A 25,829-nucleotide genomic window follows, 5' to 3' on the forward strand; every position below is an offset into this window, starting at 1 on the left:
AAGGAGTTATAACATGATACAGAGTAACAGCATAAAATGAACTGTGAATAGTGCAGAACATGACAGTGTCTATCTACATCTATTCCAAAACAAAGTCTTAAGTAGATCTGAAACATCATGACTATAAGCTCGCTGAAGCCATCATCAGGGTTTTCTGCTGTAACATAAGGAGACCTCCAGCGGCTACTGTGTGCAGTGGGCAGCCCGAGGCCATCCAGGATGGCTGTGCCCAATTCTGACATAACGTTATGGGTAAATAACCCCTGGAAAATAAACCACAGACCCACAGTATATCGCATACTTTGGTAAACATGATTTGTGGATCGCTTTTCAGTTTTCCCGAAGGCTGATACAAATTTCAATCATTTGAATACGTAAGTGTTAATTCTGAGTCAGTAGCGGTCACCCAACCACCTACCATCATGTTTTGGTGCTAAGGGCTGTACCTTTCAATAAAGCTACTGAAATAAACAAAAACAAAGGGCCAAAGACTTGTGCATGAATGCTTATAGTGTCCAGTAACATCCGAAAACTGGAAACATTTTCAATGTCCACAGCAGATGAACAGATAAACTGTGGCGTGCCCATGTGATGGAATCGGGACAGTGATAAACGCAGTGATGTGGACGAAATCTCAGAATGAGTATCCGAAGTGAAACAAGCCAGGCAAAAAGCACACAGTGTAGGACTCCATTTATATGAAGTTACAGAACATGCCAGCAAATCCAGTGACGGACAGAGCATCCGAAACTGCCCAGAGACACGGCGGAAGGAGGATGGAGTCTAAGGGGCCCGAGGGAGCTTTCAGGCTGAGGGGATGCCTGCCATGGGATCGTGGGGAGGGTTCTGCGGGTGCGGACGTAGAGAAGAACTAGTGCCTTATACAACTTAAATGTGTGCACTTCAGTCATGCTGCAGGTTAGGGGAGAGCTGCACACCCTAAATTCTCCCTCTTGTTCTCGTAGGAAGCTTAAAGGAAATCCCTTTAAAGCATGGTGCTGACAAGGCCGGAGACATGAGCCAGCTGCGAGCCACAAAGCCCGGGCTCCTCGTGTGCGCGGCCGTATGCGTCTGCGTTTTTCTTTATTTACGGAACCCGACCCCTGAGGAAGCAGAGGAGGAACCCACCTATCCGGCAGTAGTGGAATGTGGCTTTTATCCGGATGAACTGTGTTCAGCTTTACTCGAAGGGAAAGGGGCCGCCCTCCAAATCGCAAGATTTTGTAAAAACCCTCATGGTTCTCAAATTCTTGCGCATTTACGCACATCAGGAAATTGCTCTAGGATTTCCCAGGAGTTGCGTTTCATAACCAGACCCTTGTCTGCAGAAGAGGGCAATTTCTCTCTGGCATATATTATAACAATTCACAACGAGCTGGTGATGTTTGCACAGCTTCTCAGAGCGATTTATGTGCCTCAAAACGTTTACTGTATTCATGTCGATGAAAAGGCTCCGAAGAAGTACAAGACTGCGGTGCAAACCCTAGTGAACTGTTTTGAAAATATTTTTATTTCATCAAAGAGAGTAAGAGTGGCCCACACTGGCTTTTCAAGACTCCAGGCAGATATTAACTGTATGAAAGACCTGGTCCGTTCCAAATTCCAATGGAACTACATCATTAACCTTCGCGGGCAGGATTTTCCAATCAAGACCAACAAAGAAATCATACATTACATCAGAAGCAAATGGAATGACAAAAACATCACTCCTGGAGTAGTCCAACCACCGAACGTGAAATCCCAGACAAGTGAAAGTCATCCTGAATCCACCCCTGAAGGAAATATCTACATATCTCCAAATAAAAGATTCAAGCACGAACCACCCCATAATTTAACAATTTATTTTGGAAGTGCTGACTACGTCCTGACCAGGAAGTTTGTAGAGTTTGTCCTGACTGACGCCCGCGCGAAGGACATGCTTCGTTGGTCCAAAGACATCCAGAGCCCGGAACGACATTACTGGGTGACTCTAAACCGACTGAGAGGTAAGAACAATCCGGCACGTGGCGTCTGTTCAAATCAGAGGCAATGACAGAAGTTTACTCTTGAGTGAAAACTCTATTTCACTGTTTTCTATGGCTTGGTAAATAGCTCTGCATTTTGCAAGACCTTCCACTTGAGTATGGGAAGCGCTTTGGTTTTAGGGGTCCCAAGTTTGCTGAGAGCGTGCCATGTTCCCACACCAGCCCAGCTGTTCCTGTTCCCTTTTTAGAAAGAAGTCCGACCAGCACCTGAGCAAGAATCTTCAGAAGCTTCTTCATTTAGTCATTAAATACTCCTGCGTACCTACTAAGTGCCAGACGTAATGCTAGGGGCTCTTTAAGAATAGAAAATATTGGGGGGCCTGGGGGGCTCAGCTGGTTAAGCAACTGACTTTGCCTCAGATCATGATCCTGGGGTCCCAGGATTAAGTCCAACATCAGGCTCCCTGCCCAGTAGGGAGTCTGTTTCTTCCTCTGACCTCTCCCCTCTCATGCTGTCTCATTTTCTCAAATAAATAAATAAAGTCTCAAAAAAAAAGAAAATATTAAAAGTAGTAATTTTGGGGGTGGCAGACAGGATACCTCAGATAGGTTCCCTGAGAGGCAGAGGGAGGGCTGATGGTCTTCCTTAGGTGACTGACTTTCTCTCTGCATAAAGCTGACCGGCTCCTGTAGGGGATGTGGCTTCAGGCTCCAACAGCTAAGCTCATCGGTCCCGATGACAGTGCAAGTGCCCAATCCAACAGAAACCATTTTAGGATCTTATTATAATCTTATTAGGATCTTATCATAATCTCTCAAAGCCAGTGAAAATCCTACTTCTGAATCCCCTCAGAGGGCTGTCATGGGGAAGACACCCTCCCAAGAAACCCAAGATCACCAGGCCCAGGGCACGCGGTGCGCGGTCAGCGACTTCGGGGCTGCAGGAAGGGGTGAGAGCGGAGCACAAGCGCCGGAACACGAGGCCAGCGTGGGGCCCCCACTGCCCCCAGAGCCTTAGCCCCTCGTCGGACGACAGTAGAGAGCCGAGCCCTTGTGGCGAGGCTGGACTTGCCCTGCACCCCGCCTCTCCCCCGGACTCCTGCCCAGGGAGCAAGGGGAAGGGCCAAGGTGCTGCCCACGCGCACCGGGCCATGCCTGTTCTGCTTCCCCCCCAGATGCCCCGGGAGCCACCCCAGACGCCGGCTGGGAAGGAGGTGTTCGCGCTGTGAAGTGGAGACACGAGGAGGGACGTGTTCATGACGGATGTAAAGGTAAAAATCGAACCAAACCAAAAGCCAGACTTCCCATTTGATGGAAACTGTCCAGCTGCCACTGGGGTCCTGTCGGGAGCCGCAGACGATCGAGCGCCCAACGGGGATGGGACGGGCGAGCTTCCCAAGCCACGGGGTCAATTTTTTTAAAACTTCTTATTTAATTATAATACCTAGACAGAAAAGTGCACAAATCCTAGGTATTTGGGTTGACACATTTTCACAGAGTGAAGCCAAAACTGGGTTGCAACTTTAAACGTTTAAGATAAAAATGCACAAAAGCTAGCGGGTTTCTTCCACCTGCTCCTAGAATTCAAACTCAACACTCACTTCAAAATGCTGTGTGTCTCCCGGGCTCTCCACCAGAACAGACGATCAGTAACAAACACAGGGGGAAGGTCCCAACCGGGTTCTTAAGTGGTTCTTGCTGAAGGAAGGTCTTTTTACCCTCAGGAGACTCTCCTGGGGAGCTGTGAATTCTTATCTGGTGTCCCCGAGGTTTTAGTTACCAGGACAATACAGAACAGCACGGCTCGGGTGGGGAGGGCGGTGTCCCTCGGTGGCGAACAGGCTGGAAAAGCACAGGCTGCTGGCAGGGTCTCCAACACCTGGAGCCCAGGGTCGGACGGCTGCCCGCGAGGAGCACATGACCTTGGGGACAAGCCAGAGGCCAGCGGTCACAGTGCCACATACACAGGTCCCACAGGGAGAGACGCAAACCCTCTGGGAGCCCGCACGGAAAGGCACACGAGGGGTCTGACCTTTATAGGGCCGCGGACGCGTGGGACGGAGAAGGCCGCAAGAGCGGAGCACATATGCGTGCGGGCGGCCGGGGCACAGCAGCCCTGTCCCAGGGGACCCGGCCTCCCTTTCCCGTCTGCACGGGGCTGCCCAGCCACGGCGGGGGCTGCCGCCGGGTACAGCCCCCTCCTCTCAGTGGGCATTTGGCTGTGGTCCTCGGGCATGAGTTACAATAGACCAGAGAGAACCGGGATCACCCAATTTTCAAGCTGTTTAAAAGACTGACCTAAAAGAAACAGGTTGCAGACAAATGGAAAGTCTAACACCTAACGCCAGAGTAATTCGAAGACAAGCAATTCCTGCTGCTGTGTATGCAGCCATCCTCCTGACAGGAACCAGGTCAGAAGGGCTGGAAGAATTTTCCAGATTTTTAAAAAAATATTTGTTTTCCCTTCCCTTTTTTTTAAGATTTTAATTATTTACTTATTTTTTTAAAATTATTTACTGATTTGACAGAGAGAGAGCACAAGCAGAGAGAGGGGCGGAAGCAGGCTCCCCACTGAGCAGAGAGCATGATGCGGGACTCGATCCCAGGACCCGGAGATCATGACCTGAGCCAAAGGCAGAGGCTTAACCCACTGAGCCACCCAGGCGCCCTGTAGATATTTTTAATAAATATTTTCACCAGGATTCAATTAGGAACCTAAGGAGCAACTTCAACCTTTCTTTACAAAACAGGCACTTGCTGCCATTACACAGATGTGGGGGAAACAAGCCTGGTCAATAAATGCTCGAGTGGGGCTCAGGGGCTCAAATGCTTCCTGAAAACATGATTCACTCACAGTATAAGAAGTCATGAAGGAGGGGCACCTGGGTGGCTCGGTTGTTAAGCATCTGCCTTCGGCTCAGGCATGATCCCAGGGTCCTGAGATCGGACCCCACATTGGGCTTCCTGCTCAGCAGGGAGCCTGCCTCTCCCTCTCCCCCTGCTTGTGTTTCCTCTCTCACTGTCCTTCTCTCTCTGTCAAATAAATAAATAAAATATTAAAAAAAAAAAAAAGTCACGAAGGGCTGTTGCTATCAATAATAATGATTTTGAATTCTCTGAGTGACGACCTGAATACGTCAATGTTGGCAAAAAAGCCCAATTATTATGAATTTTTTTTTAAAATATTTTCTTTATTTGACAGACAGAGATCACAAGTAGGCAGAGAGGCAGGCAGAGAGAGAGGGGGAGGCAGGCTCCCTGCCGAGCACAGAGCCTGATGCGGGGCTTGATCCCAGGACCCTGAGATCATGACCTGAGCCAAAGATAGAGGCTTAACCCACAAGCCACCCAGGTGCCCAATTACTGTGAATCTTAACAAAAATCAGCACTGCTCCAAAGTAAACACTTCAGAAAGTTCTCGCCCTTGCTCACTTCGGCGTACAGACCATCTACAAGGAAAGCAGTAATATGGTCCCTGCCTTTGGCCGAGCATCAGAAGCGAGTGTGGCAGACCCGGCCCCCTTCCGGGGTCTGGCTCTGGGCCCGCAGTCAATCCTCACAACGACTCTCAGTTGTTAACTATCGTAGTCACACTCTACAGAGGAGGAACCCCAGGCTTTGAGAAGTGAGGTCACTCCCCATGTCACAGGAAGCAGCACAGGAAGTGGTGGAGCCGGGTCGCAAACCAGGTGCCGCTGCCTAGTGCCCCTCCATTGGACGAGCGGACACCGAGAGGGATGGTCACCCCGTTGCTATCAGCAACAAGGAGTTTATCTGTAATCACCAAAATAACAGGAACCCGACTGAGGACTTTCCATTCACTTGTGCACCCTTCTGGCTCAAACTCATGTGTATGCAAATGACAGAATTATCCAAACACAATCAAGGTGCTACTCATTTTTTTTTCACTCTATCCTAAGTATTTTAGACTGCTTTTCTTCATAGTCAGACTTTTCTTTCTTTCTTTTTAAAAATATTTTATTTATTTGACACAGAGAGAGAGAGAGAGAGAGAGAGACAGCGAAAGAGGGAGCACAAGCAGGGGGCATGGGAGAGGGAAAAGCAGGCTTCCTGCAATGCAGGGAGCCTGATGCAGGGCTCGGTCCCAGGACCCTGGGATCATGACCTGAGCCAAAGGCAGACACTTAAGGACTGAGCCACCCAGCCGCCCATATTCAGACTTTTCAAATGGTGCAGTATCATTCTATGGCGACTCTGCGACACTGTACCAGGAGTGTCTATCAGGAAGAAAGATTTCAATCATGACGACAGGTGCCTTTTCCAGAGCGCTCACTGTGTGCCAGCTGCTTGGCCTCTTCCTGGATAAACGCCTGCTCCCAGGGGAAGGTTCTCTCTGCCTTTCTCCAGCCTCACAAACAACACTGGACGGTTCTGTGCTTGCAGTTCTGCCCCTTTCCCCTCGTTCTCTCCGACAGGTTTTCAGAAGTAGGGTAGCGAGTTGGTGTGGAGAGGAAAGCTGGGCGGAGCTGGGCAGAGAGAAAAGTCTCCAGAATGGGTAGACCATCCCCTCACACACAAACTGGGCGTCTGCTTCTCTGGGAACCGAAGGCGGTAACGGGAGCCACTTCACAGTGCTGGTGGGAGGGGGACAGAGAAGTACTGAGCACGGCATCAGGCCCACGAAACATGCTACTGAGTTCATGGCAAAGGAATGAGCACTGGATTCTATCATTCCAATTTTAATTCTTCCATTTGTATCACAAACTCACTCAGCAAGAACAAGAATGGCCTGTAGCAAGGGCCTGTGGCCACCAAGGCAATTCTTGTGAACTACCCACAACCAAGGAAAACAAAGTTCAAGGGACCTAACACAGAATTTAGAGCGGGCCAGGCAAGTGAGCACTATTAAACCTCCCTCGTGTGTTTGTGACTAATGAGCCTTCCACAGCATTCCCTTAAAGTAGCCGTTAAACATGCCAGAGATCCCGGACAGAAAGAACGGTGACATCCCTGTCCCCACTGACTCAAAATCCTACACAGAAGCCCCATGAGAGTAAGCTGGGAAATCACACTCGGCCTGAGCTCCTACAAAGCAGGGGCCTTCACAGATGACCTTGGAAAAGTGTCCCTTTTTGTGTGTGAATGTGACCTGATGAGGACACAAGGGCAGCTGGGTTTTTGTGCTTCTCTCCGCAGGCCGCTACGTCCACGAGAACTGCGTGTATGGCCTGGGAGACCTGCCGTGGATCACTCGGTCGCCTTCTTTGTTTGCCAGCACATTCGACTCGACAGACCCTCTGGTGGTGACATGCCTGGAGCGGTGGCACCGGCTGCGGGTGCTGCGACAGGCAGAGGCCCCCGTGGAGCCACACTGGCGTTTCCCACAGGACAGTCACTTCAGCAGGAGACCGAGCGGCTGAGCGGGGAGCTGCCGAGTGTTTGCTTTCTTACTGCTACCGCCTGCTCCTGACTCGTAGTAAGAGAACTTCCAGCCAAAGAAGGAAGAATGAGAAATGATGACTTGATACAAGCTAGTTGTCAGATGACTTTAGCAACACACTGTTGACAAGCCGTTCCTATTAATCGTAGGCCACTTCCCCAGCTTTGAGGAAGAAATCACGAGAGGAAAGGTGACTCAAGGTACTGCTGGGGGCCCCAGACCCGCCAGATGGTGGGCTGACTGCTCCCGTAAACAGTGGCTGCGACACTAGATCCTGACTCAAGTCAGACAGGAACATGTTATCTCAGAGACCTGCTGTGGATGAGGGTCTAATGCAGAGTGAACCCACTGGAAACGAGACTTCGCTTGTCTCCAATGGTGCTCTCTGGCTGCAAGCCATGCACCTTCATTCTGCTAATCCTACAGAAACACAGAAGCGTCTACTTCCTTTGGGTAAAATGAAACTAATCGAGTTCAAACACACTTTCTTAAAAGGGCTGCCCTATGTCTCTGGAGTCTCACGGAGCTAATGGCACCATCAACCCCGATGGCTCCGTGCTACGTCTGAGCTGTCCCATACTGATGAACACAGCCATGGCCACAACCACAGGGGGCTTCGGGGCAGCAGTGGGACTTTCCAGGACCACACGGCTAAGCAGGAGGAGCTGGGATTTGGACCTGAGCAGGCAGCCTGGCTCCAGAGTCCAGCCTTACTCTATGTGGAGTCAGACTCTCCCTGTGTTCATTTGTAAAAACAAAAGTAAATCGTATGCAAAGAGAATGTCTGAAACATACCACTACAGAATGTATCTTTAAGGTGATACATGTATCAGATCTTGAGATAATTTCCCTTTTTGGGAGCAGAACCTTCTTGCTTCTAATGCAGACTCTACTGTTCAATTTTCCTACTGGTTTTCTCTAACACGTGAAAAAGTTCAAGGCTGCCTGTGCTGCGGGTTATGTAGTTCCCTGAGGCTGAATACTTCCAACGATCCTAATGATGGCAAGAAAGCTAAAATTGCCTGAAGAAGGTCAGAGCATGAAAAAAAAAAAATCAGCATTCACAGACCCCTTCTGAAGATACCCCTTTCTCTAACATTCTCTCCTGTTTCCATTCCATCTCCCCACGAAAAGACAGCAGAAGAGCGGTGCCTGGCTGGCTTGGTCAGTGGAACATGCCACTCTTGATCTTGAGGTGGTGAGTTGAATCCCTATATTAGGCTTACAGATTACTTAAAAAAAACCCCAAAACCCAGCATGAATGTAAATTTTTGTTTCACTTCTGACTTTAAAATATCTACACACCCTTCTCAATGACTTCAAAGCCTAAATAAATGAAGTCAGTGGAAAGTCACACCTAACTCTCAATCAGGGATTTAGATCACTCTAGCATCAACATCAGGGATTCTCAAACGTTATAGAGCACACAGATCCTTAGGGCGGGGGCATCTTGTTAAAATGCAGGTTTTGATTCCACGGGTCTGGAGAGGGACCCAGGAGTCTGCATTTCTTAAAGAGAAAAACAAAGGACGTCCCAGATAATGCCAATACGGCAGGACCGTAGATCACTCTCTGAGTGAAAAGCACATAGTTCATTTGGCAAACTCTAATTATTACTCCAATGTGTTTCCATTATTACAAGAAGGAAAGAAGACAGTGGGGAATACAGTTAGTTTTTGGCTAGTGACTTGTTTATAGTGAAAACAAACATACACACAAACCTAACAACTACATCTCCTAGGACCTTGTTTACGGAAATGAAGTGTGCACACCGTGTGTTTCAGAACACACAGCCGGAGTGATCTCAAAGCCCCGAATCTCTTCTAGTGAACTGCAAACCCAAATGCTTATGGAACTAGAGTGAAAAGTAGAGAAAACATACACCCTAAACGTCCCTGAGTTCAGGAGTCATTCTTATGACACTCGTTTCTCTAGATTGTAGATGTTACTTAAAAAAACAAAAATACTTATTTTAGACATCGATACTGTAGCTTCAGCTCCCTGCACTGACATTTTCCTAATGCACTGCAGCTCCCGGAGCTGCACATGACTCTTCCTTTTGGCAGCTTCGGCAGAAAAGGCTGGTGCTCGCTCCTTCCTGGGCATCCGGCTCTAGCACCTTCCCCAGGCTTCCCTGCAGTTCGGTGGGGCCTTGGAACTGATGGACAACAGAAGTGATGACCCACTTCCCGTCCTGGGCCATAAAAATCTCCCATGTTGTATGCTCCCTGCCCTGTTCCCATCAGTCAGCTGAGAGCAGAGTACTCTAAACCCCGGGGGAGGTCTGACCCGTAAGGCAGCAGGAGCCCTAGTCCTCGAGTTTCCCGTGAAAGCAAGCTGCCCACCCAGGAACTGTCCCTGCATTAGCCACTGGAATGTCAGGGCTGTGGGTCGGAGCAATTGGCCAACCTTGACTGATCCGCTTAGTTCTCCTACACTTGAGAGACTTTAAATGAGAAGGAGTTCAATTCTTGATGGCAGCATATACATTTGTAATTCATTATTTTAAAATGTTACTGTTTGGAATCTGGATCTAAAAGGAAAGCTGTCTAAGAATTTACTATAAACTTTCACTTTATGTATTAGAATCTGAAGCCCAGAGAAGAGACAGTCTCAAGCTAGCGCTGGTATGTGACCCAAAGCTGACCGGTACCAGGCTCTCTGGTTATGCGGACAAACGACCCCCACTGAAGGGGCCACGGACTGTCCCATGCTCTATGGTTTTCTAAATTGCACAATGTTATACACTGAATGTGTCCCCCACAAAAAGCTAAAGTCCTAGCCCTCAGTATTTTAGAACGTGACCTTCCTTGGAAATCGGGTCGCTATAGATGCAGTTAAGATGCAGTTACTGGGGTGGGCCTAAGCAGATGACTGGTTGTCCTTACAAAAAGGGGAAATCTGGACACACAGACCGCCTCCATAGAGAGAAAACCACATGAAGCCACGCAGGGAGAAGATGGCCATCTCCCAGCCCTCAGAAGGAACCAACCCTGCCAATACTGTGATTTCAGACTTCACGCCTCAAGAACTGTGAGTAAACTTCTGAGGAGCTCCCCAGTGTCTGGCGCCTTGTTGCGGAAGCCAGTATGAGCAAACCAGTATTCCATCTGGCTCTGCAAAGGCAATTTTTTTATGTGGATCCTGAAGTGAGAAAGTGCTCGTTATCTTGCTCTTCTGGCAACAGATTTATTTTCCCGAAAGTCCTCTCCCCAAGGGATTCCTGGAGGGTAGCCAGCGCCCTGTCTTATCTGTCAGAGGTTTCGACAGCCATGGCAGCCGCCCTCATGAGAGAGGAAGAGCCCGCGCTCCTGGTTCTCACCTGCCCCTGCCCCCCTTGTGCAACCCCTGACGCCCTCAGTTCCTCTTTCCACCTGCTTCCTTCCCTTCCCTTGAAGTACCCAAGGTGCTGACGTTTAAAAGTTCACTAGCACTCAGTAAAACTTGTCAAGTACCAAGAAAAGTGTCAGACTTTCCTTGCAATGCTGTATTTCCATGACATAAAATCAACTTCTCTGTGAAGCTCTGCGCAGACAGTCCTGTTTCGCTACAAGTTTGTTAACGTGGTCACCGATGCTGTGCGAGGTCAGCCCATACAAAGGGCAGCTTCGGGCCATCCAAGGGATGGTTACCGTTACGGGGAGAAGAAAAGAAGGTCTGGCTGCTTTGGATCAGCCACTCCCCCCTGCCCCCTGGCCTGACTGCCCACTGGAATCGTTCTGGGAACTCTAATAAAAGCAGAACTCCGCGGGGTTCTTCCCCAACTGTGAAGATCCAGATTTAGTGGCTAAAACGGGGGACGGGAACCGACACTGCTGTGGAGATTCTACCGTGCGGCCTGGTTTGGCAGCCACGGATTTAGTGGATTTGGCTTCTCTAATATATTTCAGCATTTCCTACCTCCCCAAGCATACTTCCGGTACTTGCACTGTGTCCAACACAGAAACAACACCTTCCATACTACATGGGAAAACACACACACCTGAACACGGTGTGTACAGAGCTCCCCTCCTGCCCGAGGGAGCCCCAGGCCAGCCGCGTGCCGGCGCCCATGAGGCCTCCCCCACGGGAGCCCCACGCACACCTGCTGCCCAGTTCCTCCCCTTGGTGGGCCGGCACCCTCTGCGTGCCCTGCACAGGACTACATTTATGCTCCCACAGGCATCGACAGTGCCACAATGCACGTGCAGCTGGACCTGCTCCTTGCACTGGCCTCGAACTTCCCACCACCCCGTGCAAATTCCTTCCCAGGCCTCTCTCCTGGCCTGTATGCCCCGCCCTGCCTATGTGTGGACGACCCCTCGCACTGCACCTCCGGCTCGGCCAGGCCGCTTTCTCCTTCTGACACGGCAGCAGCACCTCTCCCTCCTCTTCTCAACAGCCTCCCCCTCTTCCCAGAGCCCCACCCAAGTCCTGCGTCCTGCGCCACCACCTGCAACCCGTCCCATAGCTTCGGGCTTCAGCGGGGGCTGATGTACCATCAGTGTCTTGATGTATTTCTGTAAACATGCCCGTCATTTCTAATTTTACTTAAATTTACTCTGAACACTAGCTTTACTCTCCTGCCATAAAGAGCAAAGCGGCAGCCCTTGCCACTGCAGCAGCCCCTCTCCCTCGGGGACATCAGCCTCTGTTTCCTTCCCAACAGCTGTCACGATCCCTACTGCCGTACTCAGCAATCTGAGCCCCTCTTTCCAACGGGACTGGGAGTCCCGTGAAGGCAGAGTCTGTAGTAATCTTTTTTTTTTTTTTCAAAGATTTTATTTATTTATTTGCCAGAGAGAGATCACAAGCAGGCAGAGAGGCAGGCAGAGAGAGAGGAAGGGAAGCAGGCCCCCTGCCGAGCAGAGAGCCCCATGCGGGACTTGATCCCAGGACCCCGAGATCATGACCTGAGCCGAAGGCAGTGGCTTAACCCACTGAGCCACCCAGGCGCCCCAGTCTGTAGCAATCTTATCCACCAGGCTAGCCCACTGTACCGTGCTTCGGACAGAGGCTGGCCCCTCACAGGTGTTCAGTGAAAGCCGCTGAATGAAAGAACATTCCCAGCAGGGAGAAGCAGGGCAAGTGGCCCGGTGAAAGCCACAGGGTTAACGTGGGTGAAAACACTATCATGAGTTGCTGGCATCCACAACATGAAACTAAACAGTTTCCCATGGCCAAAGGAACACCAGAGACACAGATGTCTGGTCTGCGCCAGCGATAGCAGGAAAGCAGGGCCATTGGCACTTCCGGCACGTGAGCTGCAAGGGCAGCTCCTACATCAAGTATCTGCTGCCCTGTGTGAGCGCGCACAGACGCGCTCTGCGGGTGCGAGACGGACACACCTTGCTCCCTGCTCTCACACACGTCCAGGCAGAGCACAGAGGGCCGTTAAGGCGGCGACAATACTCTGCCTGACACCGTGATGGCAGATACATGTCAGCACCCATCCGTCCAGACGCACAGAACAGATGCCACCAAAAGAACCTGCAGAGATCGGGGGCGATGGTGGACAGTCCCCCGACGAGGGGGACACTGATAATGGGAGAGGCTATGTGTGGGGGGGAGGGGGGTAGAATGAACAGAGGAAATCCCTTACTTTCCTCTTAATTTCACTATGAAAACGACTCTAAATAAATAAATAGTCTTACAGGAAACAAAAAGGGAAAAAAACAACGGTCCCAGTCCAGTGGGGAAACCACAACGTAACTACCAATGACATTCTGATGAGATCAGCGGGATAACAAGGTGCTCGGGGAATGGGGAGGGAGGCTTGGCAGCAAGGGTTCGCAGAGGAAGCAATTGCTCTGCAGCTAAGGTTCACAGGGGGTGCAACCTCCCCAGGCTGGGCAGGTCAGAGCAGAGGGAACAAAGGCACGCATGGGAGCTGGTCAGGCAGCGGCCTGAGCTCAGCCTGAGTTGGTCAGACAGTCAGGGACACGTCACAAAAGGTGGTCTGAATCCACACGCAGCCAGGATGAGCCATGCAAGCGTTTCAAGCAGAGAAACAACGAAGTAGATCTGTATTTTGAAAAGAACTGAAGGATGATGAAATGCCGCATGAAGGCAGGGACCCTAAACCATCTGATTTCCTGAGCTACCAAGACGGAACAAACGATGTATGTCAACTACTCACTGTGTGACAAACTTCTGCTTTTATCTCTTTCAAGGCTCGCTCAGAAAACACACAACCACAGCACCGCAGGAAGCAGAACCTGGAGAAATAATCCAAAATGGAGGATGACTTCAATAATAATTTAAAAATGATTGCCCAGATTATCAGTTAACATTTGTTCAGTTTGTACATAGGCCAGAAACTATAAAGAGAAAAATGGTCACATTTAATCCTATTAAGGAAAAAGAAATTAGTATGTCCCATATATACTTACTTATATACTACTTTATATACTTTTTATATATACTTTATATATTCTGGTCTACACAGACCAGAAATACAGGCCGTAGTCCCATTCCTGATCCCTTGTAATAATCCTTTAGAATAAAGTCTCTCCTACAAAAAAAAAATACTACAAACCACCCCCTACAAACATAAAAAGTCACAAGACAGAATAGGAACACTGAGAGAGACTATTTTAAATATATGTGAGATTCAGTGTTTTATGAATATTCACCACGGTCTCAAAAAGCAAAAATAAACAATGTATTAGAAAAACGGGCAAAGGCATTAACATGCGATTCATGGGAGAAATATAAATGGTCAAAACATATCAAAGATGCTTAACCTCAACTGTTAATTAAAGAAATTCACGGCAAAATAATGATGTACCACATTTTACGTATCCAGCAGTAGTGAGAGAGACTGAGTTACCCTGCTGGAAACAGGCGCATCCGCCGGTGGTGGTGGGCACAGCACTGTGCATCTTGGAAGGACAATGCGTCAGTATTGAGCAAAGAATCACTTTTCTGAGCATCGCCTATAGAAACATGCTCACAAGTGTGCAAATGCATAAATATGTATTTAGGAAGTTGTATAGGACAGTGCCACTCTTTTTTTTTTTTTTTTAAAGATTTTATTTTATTTGACAGAGAAAGAGAGATCACAAGTAGGCAGAGAGGCAGGCAGAGAGAGGGGGAAGGAGGCTCCCCGCCAAGCAGAGAGCCTGATGCGGGGCTCGATTTCAGGACCCTGAGATCATGACCCGAGCCGAAGGCAGAGGCTCAACCCACTAAGCCACCCAGGCGCCCCAGGACAGTGCCACTCTTACAAGGAGAAAGGAAAGCACCTAGATGTTCCTTAACAGAGGAATGGTTACATAAATTACGAACACTCACACAGCTATTAAAGGAGCAGGGTCAATCCGTGTGCACGGCCATGGAAACACGCTCATTAGAGAAGTACGAAAGAAAAGTTTCAAGATAGGTTACAAGATGCGTATAACACGTTCCCACGACTGGAAAAGAATACACAGTTGTTTCTATTTCTGATGGCAGGGGTGTAAGGAAGTACAGAGCATGTGTGTTGGTGCTGGGCAGGTCTAGGGGGGCGTGAAACTCCAAACAACTAAGAACATGACACGGGAGGTGGAAACTGGGGGAAAGGGAAAGTCATGTTCACAGTTTACTTCCTACAGTCCTCTCAAAACACCACAACAGAATCTCTGCAAGGGGCGCCTGGGAAGCTCAGTCAGTTAAATGACTGCCTTCAGCTTGGGTGGTCCTGGCATCGAGTCCCACAGGGCTCCCCGCTCAGCAGGGAGCCTGCTTCTCCCTCTTCCTCTGCTTGCCGCTCTGCCTATTTGTGCTCTGTCAGATAAATAAATAAAATCTTAAAAAAAAAAAAAAAAGGTCTCTCCAATTCTCTAGGGATTGTAGTGGATACAGATTACCTTAACAAAAACCCAATTAGTAACATTGTACTACATTCATTTACTGTGTTTGGGGCAAAAAAAATCTTTTTTTATGGATGCTTACTAATTATTAGTAATTTAGAAAATTATTTTTCTTTAAACAAATGCTCAAAGTTTTTGTTACATTAAGTCATTTACTTCTATTTTTCTCTGTATTTAAATCTTTATTATATAAGCTTTTAATAAACGTATGAAGTCACCCCCTAATCAATTTTCTACTGTGGAGGCCCTATTAATAGCAGGAGGGCAAAGCCAAAACAGGCAAAGCTCAATTAACTGGGAAGAGAGAAGAGAGGAGACTAGTAAAAAAGGGGAAAAACTAGGGAACCCATAATCAGAACAATAGGTTATAGGTAACCCCTGCTCAAGACCCCAGAGTTGAGTCTTTCTGCTAAGTTCCTCTTTTGGGGTAAACCATGGTTTTCCTAAAAAGAAGTGGGAAGCCAGACACAAAAGGTCAAATGCTGAGTGATTCTACATATAGGAAATCTCCAAAATAGGCAAATCCACGAAGACAGAGCAGACCAGCGGCGGCCAGGGGCTGGGGCTAGGGCTGGGGGTATGCGGAGAGGCTGCTGCGTGGCTACAGAGTTTTCCTGTGGGCTGAGAGAAGTGGAGGGAAATGCCAGGAGACAGAGGCTGGTGGCTGCGTGGCACTATGGTTGTACCGAACACCTCTGAAACCGGTACCCTAAAGTGGTCACTTTGATGCTACAACTTTAACCTTGAAATAATGTGTTGTACACCACATACGAAACCACACACATAAGTGGGATAAGGTGAGGTACGTTTGTCTGCTTCCCTAGAACTTCAGCTTTTTAATTAATTCATTACTTTTTCTTTCTTTCAGCTTTATTTAGGTACAACTGACAAACACAACTGTCTATACTTAGGGTGTACAGCTTGATGATTTGATATATGTACACACCATCAAATGGTCATCACTATCAAGCTAATTAACATATCCATCACCACTACATGGTAAACTTTGAGAGGCTTAATAAAGTCAGACTATCTAAAGAATATAATCTTTAAAAGCTCCTTGGCCCTAAAATTTTATTTCTCCCCAAATCTACAAAGTCACAGGTTCCACCATTTCAGGGCATGGTGGTCATGCTCTCGGATGCAGTTTGCCACACACGTCTGTTAAACAGATGTGTAAAATGTGCCAGAATGCTCCAGATCCTATGTGGTTGTTTATAGCTCAAAGTTTTTACTTACTTGAGATTCTCCCCCTACCTCAGTCCCAACCCGTTTCCTGAATGAAAATAGTAAAAAAAAAAAAAAAATACTATCTTTCAACAAGTAATATCTTAAATGTAAGATTCCAGATGGCAGATGGGACCACCAGTTATTAAAGGTATTTCTAAATGGTAGGAAAAGAGCTGAAAGCTTTGGCTGGCTGAGACATCTTATAAAAAGGCACCGATTAACCATTCAACACTCATAATTTTTAAGGCAGAAATATACACATCTCTTATGTCTGCTATAGAACTCTCGACCTCAGATTTCTGGTGTCAGAGGATTCGTTTGCTACAAATTCAGAGCAAGCTATAATCATCAGGTAGGTCTTTAGGTGACTGACCGACCACATATTCGGTGACTGTTTTCCACTGCATAGTTTTCAGCAATTATAAGGAAATGGGAGTTGTCTGATGGGCAACATTTGTCCTCTGCTTTCTTCCCATAAGAAAAGACCAAATAACCCAACTCAAGTCTTCTAAGTGTCCCGTGAGAACTTTTTAAAATCCCTCTTGAGGTGTTCCTACTTTCAAGTACAGAAAGCAGAGACACCGAAGTTAAGGGTCTGGATGGGACACCACATTATAAACAGCTGTTAGGGAATGAACGAGGTCTTATGGCAGCACCACTACCTCTAAGGTGCCACCCAAACCAAAGGACCCCTTCAAGAGGACTGTGTGATTACATGGCTCTAGCAACATTATCTAACCAGACTCTACACCAGCTGCCCCACAGCCCTACTAACCTGTGCCGGCCATTCATCTCCAAGCCCACAACGGGGCAGATGAAACGTGCCCGCTGGAGGTCATCGTGTTTGTCACCTTTTGTGTTTCCTTTGTCCCCTTCCCAGGCAGGATTATCAGAAAGCCTCAGTTCTGTCACATTCTGTGAAAAACCATCCATAGTTTATGAATTCATGTGATAAACGGATCATTCTTAGCCTCAATAACCACTTAAATCGATCGAGAAACTGTTTTTCCAGACCTTTCTCTTCCAAACCTCTTCTTCCTAGCTCCTTTCCTTCTGCTGTCAACTGTAACATGGGTAAAAAAAATTAAATCAAAACAAGACTTCTAAAATTCACCGACTGGCAAGTGAATTAGTTAACTTCTATTTTACAAATATTTTGCTATTTAAGGAAAAGTAACTTTGGACATGAAAAATGACTCCACTGAGAGAGAGCTTTGAATCGGTTTCATCCAGAAAGCAACATTTTCTTTCCCTGCCAATCCTCACTGAGGCTGCTCCATATTCCGGGCGGCCCAGGTTTATTTAATAACTGAACAGACAATAACATCTATGAGGCCACCGTCCAGTGAGTCCAGCACAGAACATTAGCCAGGGAATAACACTGTATTCCAAGAGCTGGCTGTTCGGGGTTTTAGAAGTTCGCCTTCACAAGGACTGATGCAATGGCACCACTAAAGCACTTGGGCATTCTTGACATTTAGCTGTGCCACCCTGATGTCAGCACTCCGGACAGCACCTGAGTGCTCCGAAAGAAAAGCCACCACGTGTACCGTCCGTACAGTCAGCTTCCTGTGTCTCATCCAGTTCTCCACTCAAGAGTATGTGAGGGCTACCAACTGACAGTAATGACTACCTTGCATGTTTGCACTGTTTTATTTGAATCCTTCTGCCATTACAGTTCTGATTTCTTGGAAGTCTTTTTTTTTTTTTTGCATTAAAATTCAAAATTCAGGGGCACCTGGGTGGCTCAGTGGGTTAAGCCGCTGCCTTCGGCTCAGGTCATCAGAGTCCTGGGATCGAGTCCCGCATCGGGCTCTCTGCTCAGCAGAGAGCCTGCTTTCCTCTCTCTCTCTGCCTGCCTCTCCATCTACTTGTGATCTCTCTCTGTCAAATAAATAAATAAAATCTTTGAAAAAAAAAAAAATTCAAAATTCAATCATGTACCTTGAATATTATTTTAAATATAAAACTGTATAAATTAATTTCAAAGATGATCACTTTTTTTAGATAAGATAATCATCTCAAAAATAATTATCATTATAACGGGTTTTTTAAGAATGAATTCTCTTTCCCAAATAAAAGATGATAAAAATCAGCATGGTTCTTTCTTTCTTTTTTTATTTTTTTTAAATATTTTATTTATTTATTTGAGAGAGAGAGAGAATGAGAGACTGAGCATGAGGAGGGAGAGGTCAGAGGGAGAAGCAGACCCCCCACCAAGCAGGGAGCCCGGTGCGGGACCCGATCCTGGGACTCCAGGATCATGACCCGAGCCAAAGGCAGCCGCCCAACCAATTGAGCCACCCAGGCGCCCCAGCATGGTTATTTCTAAAGCACTACTTTACCTACATTCCAGAACTGCTGATTTGCCTATAAGTAGCATATATCCTGTAATCACTCCAAGAATTCAAACAAAAGGCCTAATATAATAAAAATTTACAAAGAAAGAGGAGAAAAAACCCAAAGCCTTTTATGGGGAAGCAGGGACTCTGGTTCTGGGTTAGGCACCTCATTAGCTACGGGGCCTCAAGATGTCAAGGACAGTGAGTTCTCTCACCTGTGAGATGAAGTGTCTGCCAAAGCAGTGCCTCTCAAATTCTTTACCCCTTTCCGGATTTTTCTCCCATTGATCGATTTGTAAGATTTTGTCCTCTCAACTTCCTTTACCAAAAATCTTAATTTTTTCCATTTTTATAAAAGAATTTTAACTGCCAATCAGAACATCTAATTAGCAGGAAATACCACACTGACTTAATAGTGATCTACCTGTTAAATTCTCCAATTCTATTAGTGTCTTCCAAATCAAAACTTCAAGTAGCTGAGTTTTAACTACAAAAGTGATGTCTCTAAATATTTGTACATCACATTAAAAGTTTTCAAAGTTCTTTTGTATGTATTAAATTGTAACAGATTTATAAGGCAGGAACGATAGGCGTGGAAACTCTTGGCTTGAGCTTTAAAGTGACCTGCCCCAAGTTACACTTTCATTAGGTGGCTGGGTGGGAGCAGAATTCCAAACTTCTAAGTTCAGTCTATAATGTACATGAATTCTTTAAAATAAACGTTAGCCACTGAGACCCCTGGAGAACTTCAGAATCACTGGTCTTACCTTAATGCTTTTAATGTGAGATGCTGCCTTCCCAAGAGCCTTTTCGGAAGATTTGTCCAATAGAAACTCAATGACAGCATCTTTGTTATAAAGTCTGCAACAGTAAGGATGAGTCAGAACACTCTAGCAACAATCAACCTCCACACAAAGGAGTAAGATGAAATTTAGTACAATCCAAAGTCATTTACATCTGATAACAGGAATGCCCTGCATTATTAAAGAAGTAAATTAAATCCTGTCTCAACTATTTCCAGAGTATACAAAGAAAGAACTAGTTTAAACCAAGGGTTGCAACAGGCGGTCTGAGGGCTGAATGTGATCTGAACAGGATCTTAAAAATCGGGAAGTTTAATATAAAAGTGCATTTTCCACTTTTCCTGGGAAAAACCAAGCTCTGGAATCTACTAGGCCCACATTCGTGAACTGCAACATCTGGCTGGAAATGAGCAGCAGCTCCCCTTTCACAGAGGACATGAACTCTCCAGTTTCCTCCAGTCCCCACCATTCCCTACTACCCCACATAACTCCTTCATGCATTTCTGTTTATAAATGAGTTCTTACTGGCCCCTGAACTTTTAGATCACAGATTAAATAAACCAAACTGAATAGAAATATGCAGACATATGTTCTGAGACAGGGAATAATAACCTAGGCTTCAAGAATTTGTTTGAGATGATTCACATTTCAAGAATCAAGCACTGCATTTACACCTTAAGAATCTTTTTTTTTTCCACATTAAAATTCTCTTAAAAATTAGTTAATAAAAACTCATCTTAAGTAAGTAAAAGGAATCATACCTGCCAAGTTCACAGGCAACTATTGGTCGCCTTAGTATTTCTTGACTTAGAGTACAATAGTTCCATTGGGCCACTAGTTCAGCATCTTTGTCAACCTGAGAAAAGAAAAAAAAAAACAAAACCCTTTCAATTAACTTTTACCTCTGAAAGATAATATGGGCCACAGTTCTACATATAAAGGCTTATTTAGTTATACCACATGTGATGATTTTTTGTCTTTTATATCAAAGATAGTGACACATGGGGGCACCTGGGTGGCTCAGTGGGTTAAAGCCTCTGCCTTCAGCTCGGGTCATGATCTCAGGGTTCTGGGATCGAGCCCCACATTGGGCTCTCTGCTCAGTATTTGCATTTTTTTTTTAAAGATTTTATTTATTTATTTGACAGAGAGAAATCACAAGTAGATGGAGAGGCAGGCAGAGAGAGAGAGGGAAGCAGGCTCCCTGCTGAGCAGAGAGCCCGATGCGGGACTGGATCCCAGGACCCTGAGATCATGACCTGAGCCGAAGGCAGCGGCTTAACCCACTGAGCCACCCAGGCGCCCTGCATCTATTTTTTAAAGTTTATTTTTTTTTTTAGTAATCTCTACACTTACTGTGGGGCTTGAACTCATGACCCTGAGATCAAGTCACATGCTCTTCCAACTGAGCCAATCAGGCGTCCCCTAGCATTTGTACCTTAACAGTAAGTTAGAAAAGTCATACAGGGGTGCCTGGGTGGCTCAGTGGGTTAAAGCCTCTGCCTTCAGCTCAGGTCATGATCCCAGGGTTCTGGGATCTAGCCCCGCATTCGGTTCTCTGCTCAGCAGGGAGCCTGCTTCTTCCTCTCTCTCTGCCTGCCTCTCTGCCTACTTGTGATCTCTGTCTGTCAAATAAATAAATAAAATCTTAAAAAAAAAAAGTCATACTGAAAAAATAAGCAATACAGGTTAATTTCTATCAATGGGAAAGGCTATAAAGTTTTAGCTGAATTTAAAGCCTAAGAATTTATAATATAGGTTTTTTTTTTTAAGTTCAGCATAAAGACTAATATAATTCTTTATAAAAATCACCAATTTAGGGGCACCTGGATGGCTCAGTGGGTTAAGCTGTTGCCTTCGGCTCAGGTCATGGTCCCAGGGTCCTGGGATTGAGCCCTGCATCGGGCTCTCTGCTCAGTGGGGAGCCCCTTCTCTCTCTCTCTCTCTCTCTCTCTGCCTGCCTCTCTGCCTACTTGTGATCTCTGTCAAAAAAATAAATAAAATCTTTTTTCAAAAAATCACCAATTTAACTTGTTCATTACGGGGTATCTCAAATCCTTACCCACACTCTGAAAATCCAAACACAAGAACTTCTATTGCCCTCAAATGATATTTTACCTATATAATAGTCCATAGCCCTCTCTTTTCCCCTCCTAAAATGCCAAATCTGAATAATATATAGAAGGGCACAAGTGGGAGAAAGTAGGAAGAGAAAAAAATACAGAAAAATTCCCTTAAATTTACTTTTTGCAGTAACAACTGCTTGTTTACTGTGTACCAAGTGCTATGTTCAGCAGTTTCTGTGACTAAATCTTTTAGCCCTTATAAAAACCCCAAACTTAGTACTTTTTACTCTGCTACTGAGGAGATGGGAGGTACCAAGAGGTTAGGTTACATGTCCAAGGTCGCAGAGCAAGTAGATGAAGAAGCTAAGAACCCATGTGGCTGGCTCCAGAAACCATGTCTTTATGTTGGTTTTCTTTTCTTTCCTTTTAGATTTTATTTATTTGAGAGAGAACGGGGGAGGGGCATGGTCAGGAAGAGTCTCAAGCAGACTCCGTGTTGCGTGCGGAGGCCAAAGCAGGGCTGGATCCTGTAACTCTGAGATCACGGCCTGAGCCAAAACCAAGACTCAGACCCTTACCTGACTGTGCTACCCAGGCGCCCCAGAAACCACACTTTTAATCACTACTTTCTACCGCTTTTCTATTATTTCAAATAGAACAAAATAAAAACAAAACCCACACTACGGCAACTGTTATTCTATCCATACCCCAGACCCAAGGGCTATACTTTGGCTCCTTAAGTAACTTTAATCAAAATTCACAGTGTAGCGGAGCCCCAGAGAAACCTGTCACCGGTGAAGTCAATTTACTACATCCTTTGCAGAGTCAAAAAACCCATATCCAACATGTTCAAGATCTCCTTTCCGAATCCCTCTCCTGCTTTACCCATAGTCCTTTGCTGATTAAAAAAATAACTGGAAGAGCTGCGGACAGGGAGAAAAGTGATAAACTAATCCTTACCCAGGTTGATAACCCCCCAAAACTTCTGAAACCCATTTTTTTTTTTTTTTTAAACCTGGGTCTCTCTTCTTTTCAGGGCAAGGACTTAAATTACAGCAATGGTTTGGCCAGACCACACATACCATATGAGTGATCAAAAATATTAATTATATATCTATATGAAAGGTAAGCAATGCAAAGGCTGACTCTGTTTGCTGCTGTGTCCCCAGGGCCTAGAGTGGTGTCTGTGATAAGCATTAAATGAAGTATTCGTAGAATAAGTAAGGATAACAAAAATCCATCCTGCCTGAGGACTCTGGTGGTCTCAGATCATGCTTTCTTCTTTTCTATCCCCTTCTGACACCTTGCCAAGCTTCGCTTTAAGCTACTCCTCTTCAGCCCTGGCCGCAAGTTAACAAAACTAGCCTAACAGTTTTCTGGCAAAAGCTCTCATGAATGCTAACGACCTGCCACTGACTACGCATCTGTAGGTGTGATGAGAGGACACACTCCATCCTCTTGAGACTTCATTCATTCTCAAATTCAACACATTTACCAGGTGTCTACTGTGTGGTGGACAAAGGTAAGACACAAAGTCTCCATTCATGTCCGAGAAAGACAGACAATACACAAACGAGAACAGCGACAAGCACTATAAAGCAGCGACGGAAGCGAGATGTACGTTGGCAACAGTGAAGAGCATTATCAGGTCATGGAACTTACACTCCAGGCTGAGAAACAGAGGCCATTATAGCTGAAACAAAGACCCGGAGAGGGTGGAAGCTGCGGTGGAGAGGCAAGGCATCCGATCATACAGGACCTTGTATGATTTTGTTCTGAATATGACAAAAAGCTGCTGGAGGATTTCAAATATAGTAGTGATACAGGAGATCCACCTTTTATAAAGATTTTCTAGCTGCTGGAGAGTATGTGCAGCATCCACGTGTGCCACACTGTTAGCTACTTTACATGCCCTCTGTAGTAAAAAGTAATTACTGGGGCACCTGAATAGCTCAGTCTGCCTTTGGCTCGGTCATGATCCCAGGATCTTGGGATGGAGCCGCATATTGGGCTGCTTGCTCAGTGGGGATTCTGCTTCTCCCTCTCCCTCTCCCTCCTGCTCCCCTGCTTGTGCTTTCTCTCTCTTAAATAAATAAATAAATCTTAGGGGAAAAAAGTGATCACTAATGCGGGGCACCTGCCTTAACTGGTAGACCACTTGACTCTTTATCTCGAGGTCATGAGTTCAAGCCCCATGATGGGCACAGAGATTATTTAAAAAATAAAGGCTTGGGGCGCCTGGATGGCTCAGTGGTTTGGGCTGCTGCCTTTGGCTCGGATCATGATCTCAGGGTCCTGGGATCGAGCCCCGCATCGGGCTCCCTGCTCCGCAGGAAGCCCGCTTCCCTCTCTCTCGCTCTCTCTCTCTGCCTGCCTCTCTGCCTACTTGTGATCTCCGTCTGTCAAATAAATAAATAAAATCTTTTAAAAAAAAATAAATAAAGGCTTAAGAAAGTAAAGTACTTATCAATGCTAACTTTGAATTCCTGAATAAAAAAAATGGTTGGCACTCCTGGCTTCATTGCCTACCCGTTGTGATTTTGGTTATGTTACTGACTCAATTTTGCTGTTAATAGCATGAAAATTATCATATACAGTTCTTCTCAGTTACCTGTGAGAATTAAGAATTATCCACTCATGGGGCACCTGGGTGGCTCAGAGGGTTAACCCTCTGCCTTTGGCTCAGGTCATGATTTCAGGGTCCTGGGATCAAACTCGGAATCCAATCGGGTTCTGTGTTCAGCAGGGAGCCTGCTTCCCCGCCACCCTCTACGTGCCTCTCTGCCTACTCGTGATCTCTGCCTATCAAATAAATAAAGAAAGAAATCTAAAAACAAAAAAAACCTATCCACTTATTCATTTAATCACCGTATTTACTGGGCCAGGAATTGCGCTAGCTGTACAGGGGAAAGGCAGGACTGTGCCACAGGGAGCTTATTTTTATCTGTGGCTGACACTAATCAGCCACGGAGGCAGTGTGCAGGGTGGCAAGATACGAGAAGGACCTGATCACATGTGGGTAAAAGAACCTTTGGGACGAATTCCCGGAGAAAGTGGAGTTACGTGTGTACAAAGCCCAATGAACAGCGGCCGTTTGTATCACTGTAACTGACGGCGCAGATAAGCTGTAAATCCTGGCCCTGCCACTTACCGGCGTTGCAATGTTGTCCTCTTGGCCCTCAATTTCAAGGTCTGAAAAGCGAGGATCGTGACAATACGTGTCCACGGGGCTGCCGCGAGAACTGTACGCGCTACCCCACACTAAGCCCGCCGCCAGGTGAACGGCAACGGCAAGCACTCCGTAAGAGTCCGATCCTAATACTGTTGCTAATTCGGAATTCTCCAAGTGAGATAAAGGAGCACCGCGGCGTCAGGAACCCCACTAGCTCCCCGCCCCCACCCCCACTCCCTGGGTTCCCACCGGACCCACGTCTCTGACCTTCTCAACCTTCTTCGGCCCCTTCACCAGCTCGTGTCTTTTGGGGATTGTTCCTCCGTCGCAACCCATCGCAAACCAGGAGTCAAGAGTCAGCAGCTCCACTCCGCAGCGACCACTTCCGGGAGGTCCCTGGCGACCGCCGCAGTCACTTCCGGCGCGCTGGGATGACGCAACGCGCCGGCCGCGCCGCGGCGGGGCGGGGCGGCTCCGTGGCCAAGCCCCAGTTGCCAGGGAGACCGTCGCCAGGCGCTGGGCGAGGCGGGGCTGCTCGGGCTGCCTGGACTCGAGCGGGTCCTCGCCGGCTCCGGGGCTGGCGGAGCGTCCCCATCTCCGCGCCCGGCCCGTTCCTCCCTCCTTCCGGTAGGGGCAGGGCGTCTGCCGCGCCCCGGCGACCGCTCGCCGCGCTGCGGGGGGACGGGGGGACTCGGGAGCAAGTCACGCCCTCCTTACGCCTCGTCTCACCCTAGCGTGTCGGACTGTGGGCCTGGCGCGTCCTGGGGCGGGAGCGCCGCGCCCGGAGGGTCTGCACTTTGTGAATGCAGCTACGCTGCAGCGGAAGGGCGCCCGGGGGGTTAAACGAGAACTTGGCACGGAGCGCCGCGGTGTCCAGTGCCGTGGAGTGGGAGCGGAGGGTGGGGACGTGCGACCCTCTGAGGCCGGGCGCCTCGACGTGCGGTGCGTACGGCCGATGCGGGAAAGTTGCAGAGAGTCTGTACGTGCGTGTGTGCGGTTCGCAGCCTCCTGCGGCTGTT

General features: G+C 47.2%; 2 protein-coding genes across 3 annotated transcripts in view; one reads left to right on the plus strand and one right to left on the minus strand.

The window, feature by feature from the left end:
* The window catches only part of RTF2 (replication termination factor 2), a 39,913-nt gene extending 14,680 nt beyond the window's left edge, over nucleotides 1-25,233 (minus strand). For both annotated transcript variants that reach the window (XM_059132850.1, XM_059132849.1), the window contains exons 1-5: nucleotides 25,078-25,233; nucleotides 20,334-20,428; nucleotides 19,537-19,630; nucleotides 17,203-17,342; nucleotides 13,484-13,562 (exon numbers count right to left, since the gene is read on the minus strand). In XM_059132850.1, the coding sequence (XP_058988833.1) occupies nucleotides 13,484-13,562; nucleotides 17,203-17,342; nucleotides 19,537-19,630; nucleotides 20,334-20,428; nucleotides 25,078-25,146 (477 nt within the window). In that variant the 5' untranslated portion in view covers nucleotides 25,147-25,233. The remainder of the gene's footprint in view (nucleotides 1-13,483; nucleotides 13,563-17,202; nucleotides 17,343-19,536; nucleotides 19,631-20,333; nucleotides 20,429-25,077) is intronic.
* On the plus strand, nucleotides 1,002-8,863 carry LOC131807470 (beta-1,3-galactosyl-O-glycosyl-glycoprotein beta-1,6-N-acetylglucosaminyltransferase 7-like). The gene is made up of 3 exons (XM_059132852.1): nucleotides 1,002-1,985; nucleotides 3,140-3,235; nucleotides 7,122-8,863. The coding sequence occupies exons 1-3, from the start codon at nucleotides 1,016-1,018 to the stop codon at nucleotides 7,343-7,345; spliced, it is 1,290 nt and encodes a 429-aa protein (XP_058988835.1). The 5' UTR covers nucleotides 1,002-1,015; the 3' UTR covers nucleotides 7,346-8,863.
* Nucleotides 25,234-25,829: the final 596 nt, after the last annotated feature.

The sequence above is a fragment of the Mustela lutreola genome, chromosome 9, assembly GCF_030435805.1.
Source record: "Mustela lutreola isolate mMusLut2 chromosome 9, mMusLut2.pri, whole genome shotgun sequence".
In the NCBI taxonomy this organism is placed as follows: Eukaryota; Metazoa; Chordata; class Mammalia; order Carnivora; family Mustelidae; genus Mustela; species Mustela lutreola.